The following is a 4568-nucleotide window of genomic DNA, read 5'->3' as shown; positions in this document are numbered from 1 at the left end:
GTGTTAACAGTCCTGCAATTCTTGCTGTGGTACCTGCCTTGTATTTCTCTGAATAAATATTAAATTATGTTTAGAGAAATGCTTCAAAAAATCACTACTGTCCAGCCCTTAAAACAAGGCCTTATACAGGTAGTAAATAATAGCGAACTACATGGGAGAAAATACTGGTCTGTGGCTGAGAAGAGAAAACAGGGAGTGGACAGTTTTCAGAATATGTAATTATGAACAACTGAGTTAACTCAGTTTTTCAGTCATCATAGAGGAAGAATAGTCACAATTTTGAGGGATTGCTGGAACTTCCTTTGCCAACCCACATGTTAAGAATAATCCCAGCTTTAGAGCCTATGTTTTAAAAATGGTATCCTTAGCTGGTAAACATGATTTAAAAAAATGTAAGGACATTAGAATCAGTTTGTATCTTCATAACGTTAAAACATTTGAGAGTGAAAAATTGTCGCTCATCAGATGTTTGCTATGGAACACTTAACCGGCAGGCCCCGGGCAATAAAATGTGTGAAGTCAGAGTACGTTTTCCTCTGATACAGCATAATTCTTTCTCCCCTAACCTGGTTGGAAAACATATTTCATGGCTCTTCAATAGCAAAACAATATGTCTCATACTATACTCCTTTCTTTCCATTTCCAATGACCTTAAACCTGTATTATCTCTAACCTAAGCTGCTTTAATCTTTTTTTCCACTTAAAGAAACGAAGATCTTGATAAGCTCATCAAAGTGAATCCTGAAATTCTCACAAACAACCAAAGGTAATAGAATTACGTTATTTTTAAAGTGCTTTGGTCAGGAAGAATATTTTATTTTATTATTATTTCAAGCAGATTTATAACCTTAATGATCTTACCAAAAGAACTTCATAATTAACCTTTCTTTTTATTTTCCTATTTAAAGAAACCAAGGTCTTGATCACCTCGTCAAAGTGAATCCTGCAGTAGTCAGAAACAATCAGAGGTAATCGAATAAAAGCAGTCAATTCATGTTTTCATCTGTCTGTTGCCCCTGAATGAAGTGGATTTTTAATGTTGCTTTATTGACCTAGTACAACCCCAAAACCTATTACTAATCTGAACTTTTTTTCTTTCTCTTTTAAACAGCCAAGGCTTGGACAATCTTATTAAAGTGAAACCCTCAGCTCTCAGAAACATTAATCGGTAAATGACCTTGCCTGACTATCTGGACATGTTCCCAAGGTTCTAGGGTAGGAATTTTCTTTCTTTCCTGCTTCTCTTTCTTTCTTTCCTGCCCCTTCTTTCCTTCCTTCCTTCCTTCCTTCCTTCCTTCCTTCCTTCCTTCCTTCCTTCCTTCTTTCCTTCCTTCCTTCCTTCCTCCCTTCCTTCCTTCCTTTTGTCACTGGATATTGGGGTCTTTGAAGTAGGAAAGAGCAAATTCAGTTGAGCAATTGCGACTTAGAGAGTAGCATTTATTGAGCACCTAGGATGTGATTTGGCAAATTGTATACATATAATCCTCAGGACATACCATGAGAAATATATTCATGCACCCTTTTTATGGAAGGAGAAACTATAGCTCAAAGATACTAAATAACCTTCTCAAGAAAGAAAACACACTTTGGATCTAAACCTAGGTACTTCTGACGTTACAACCTAGAGAAAAACCAAAAGATCATTGGTTAAATCAGCTCAGATTTCCTTCTTTCCAGCTTTCATATCCCCTATTCTCCTCCCCTCCCCATGCCCAGTTAAAGGACTATAACCAGATATATTTATTCTAGAGAATTGTTAAAATGACAGGGAGGAGAGAAAGCATTTGCAGCATGGAGATTTTCTGATAGCTGAAGTAATAGCAGACTTTATGTGTGAACCCTGCTGCTGATAATTGTATGGAAATATCTTTATTAAGTAGAACCCTTTCTTTATAGAGGTATTTATTGGGCAAATTTTTCTTTTACCGGTAACAGTTTTGGGAAGTTCCCAATGATGTTGAAGGTGGTTAGATCTAATAACCACGTTGTATAATAGCTAACAGTGGGAAATGTAGTTTTTTTTTCTCTTTCTCTTATTTCTCCCCGTCTCTTCCTGCCTTTCTCCCTCCCCTCCACACCTCTTACCTCTCCCTCCCTCTGACAGATGTGCTATGCTGACAATGATAGCTTTCTCATAAGAGTTTTCCCTTTTGTTTTATTAGAAGAGGCTAATTTTCTAAAAGGGTAGTTTGTGTTTCAGCAACTCCTAAGCAAATTATCGATAGAAAGAGGACATTTTCTTTATACAGATACAGTTACCATAAAAAAGAAATTTAAAAATATTGGCCATCATGTTGTTTTAAGATAGCAGCTTGATCCACAAATCTAACCTAAGCTATGTCTGATTATTCTTTAGTAGTATACCAGATTTGGTGAGAGTCAGCAAGAATTATCACAGAGCAGACAAAACAGGAAAGATTAACAGTCTACTTGAAAAAAGTTACTTCATTCAATTGGTTCAGCTACCTGTATCTATAATGTATCCATGCAGCCCTCTTGATCTTAATGTAGGTAAAGAGAAGGATATTTTAAAGCACCTCCCAGTAGGAAGAACAGCCACACGGCACTTTTACATCAATTCAATGTGACATAAGCACTGATTATTTAATAGTATAACAGCAGTGAATCAGAGTTCTTTTATGTGACTTTGCTGACATTTCCAGCAGCTGTATATTTAATTCACAGTTAGGGGCTGAATAAAATTCAGTCATCGATCAGAATGTAAGCAGGCATTCCTGAGCTCTTTCTAGGAACACAATAATCAGAACAAACGCAGATGGGCATAGAATTTTCATTTATTCCATGAGAAATTGCATGACATTTAGCAGTAACAGTTTCACATTTTCATGAACCAACATTAAAGAGAGATATTCAGTTATCTGTAGCCTATAAACTGGTTAGACTAATTATTAAAACTCTCAAGTTCTGCTCTCAAATGAATATTGAAAAGGATCTAGTGACACTAAGACCTTCTCATTTAGGGAAGGCATCCTGCATCTAAAGTAGAAAAAAAAATTCTTAACTATTTGTGGTATTGTACTTCCATCTTTTCAAGGGCTTCCTGTTTGTCAAGATACCACCAAGTTTTTAGTATTTCAGTGAGAGAAGAGTTCCTTTCTGTCAACCTATTGTGTATTTCTCATATTTCTGCTCAAGACATAAACTTGGGGGTAAACTTGACTCTATTGCTTCATTCCCCATAATCAATCGGTCAATCACTTTGAGTGCTTCTCCTAATAATCTAAGATCCTTCGTCATGCCCACTGCTACTGTAGTCTAGATTATTCTTCAGACTCCCTCTGCTGCCAGTCTTGCCCTTTAATCCGTTCACCACACTGTGGCGTGATCTTCCTAAGACACAAATCCGATCATGTCATTCTTCTGATTTAACTCCTTCATTGGCTTCCCATTGGATAATGGCCACGTTAACCTGGTCTCCCACCATGATCTGGCCATCACCATCTCCTGTTGCTCTCCACCCACAAGCAAACCCCACCCACACACCCTCTAACTCGCACACTCTTCACTCCTCGTCCGTTGCTGTTGCGTGGATATCCTTCAGGTATCAGCTTAGGTGTCCTTCTCTCAGGTTCTGGGAAGTCCCCCAAGCCACCGTGTCTGCGTCAGGTGCTTCTTCTAGATGTTCTCAGGCTCTCCGTCTTTTCTGTCCCATAGCATTGGTCTCTTAGAAGGAGTTATTGTTTAATCATCCCTCTTTGGCTATAAGGGTAAGGACTGGATCTGTCTTGTTTATTTCTTTATCTATAGTGCGTAGCACAATGCCTGGCATATATTAGGTGTTTAACAAATATTCTGTTAATTGAAGGCTAAATCTCAAACTAATCAACACGTTGCGATAGTTCGCCTAGGTTAAGTCTGTTGCCATTCAGCTTTAACATTCTGAGCGCCCATGAATGAAACCAGATGGAAGGAATCTGATTTCTTATGACTGGTCTCCTTGCTTGAGCCAATAGCTGTCTTTTGCTCATGACAAAGAGTATATGAGTATAATCTCAATGAACTATAGTGAATTAGAGCCACTGAAATTCTTGGTCACATGTTATATTTAAAATACCTAAATTACCCAACTTCTCTATGGATTTGTGAATTTCTTTAATATAAAATATTTAAGAATCCCTAGCTGAAAAGAATGATAAAAATGTATAAAGATATATAAAGTTGGACCCATTTTGCTATGACAGTAAGTTGAAGAATTATACCAGTTTTCTCACTGTATTCTCTATTCCTTTCAGAAAGACAGATATTCCTTTTTATAATAACTTAAGCTAATGCCTAAGATTTAGTTCCTGCCATAAAAGAAATACCATAGAAAATTTTTTATGTGTGGCCTTTTAATTTTGTAAATGTGTTTGATACTCTACGAAAGCAATTAAAGTTAGCCATCTATAGAAGAACATATTGCCGCCTATTAATAAATACCCCCCACACCCACGTAGGAGAGGAAAAACAGTTAGGAGAGAGCTAATAACTTTCTTTCATGCAGAGCTTATTCTAGAAAAAGTGGTATAATAAGAGATATAATTCCTGGGTCCCCAGAATCTCTATTT

General features: G+C 37.0%; 1 protein-coding gene across 1 annotated transcript in view; it reads left to right on the top strand.

Annotated features, from left to right (window-relative positions):
* The window catches only part of SCEL (sciellin), a 116623-nt gene that overhangs the window by 63722 nt on the left and 48333 nt on the right, over nucleotides 1-4568 (top strand). The window contains exons 22-24 of the mRNA XM_012637758.1: nucleotides 707-766; nucleotides 909-968; nucleotides 1112-1168. Coding sequence (XP_012493212.1) covers nucleotides 707-766; nucleotides 909-968; nucleotides 1112-1168 — 177 coding nt within the window. The remainder of the gene's footprint in view (nucleotides 1-706; nucleotides 767-908; nucleotides 969-1111; nucleotides 1169-4568) is intronic.

The sequence above is a fragment of the Propithecus coquereli genome, unplaced genomic scaffold, assembly GCF_000956105.1.
Source record: "Propithecus coquereli isolate 6110/MARCELLA unplaced genomic scaffold, Pcoq_1.0 Scaffold123, whole genome shotgun sequence".
NCBI classification, from domain to species: Eukaryota; Metazoa; Chordata; class Mammalia; order Primates; family Indriidae; genus Propithecus; species Propithecus coquereli.
Note: the sequence above shows the minus strand (reverse complement) of the source record. Positions and strands in the feature narration are given on the sequence as shown.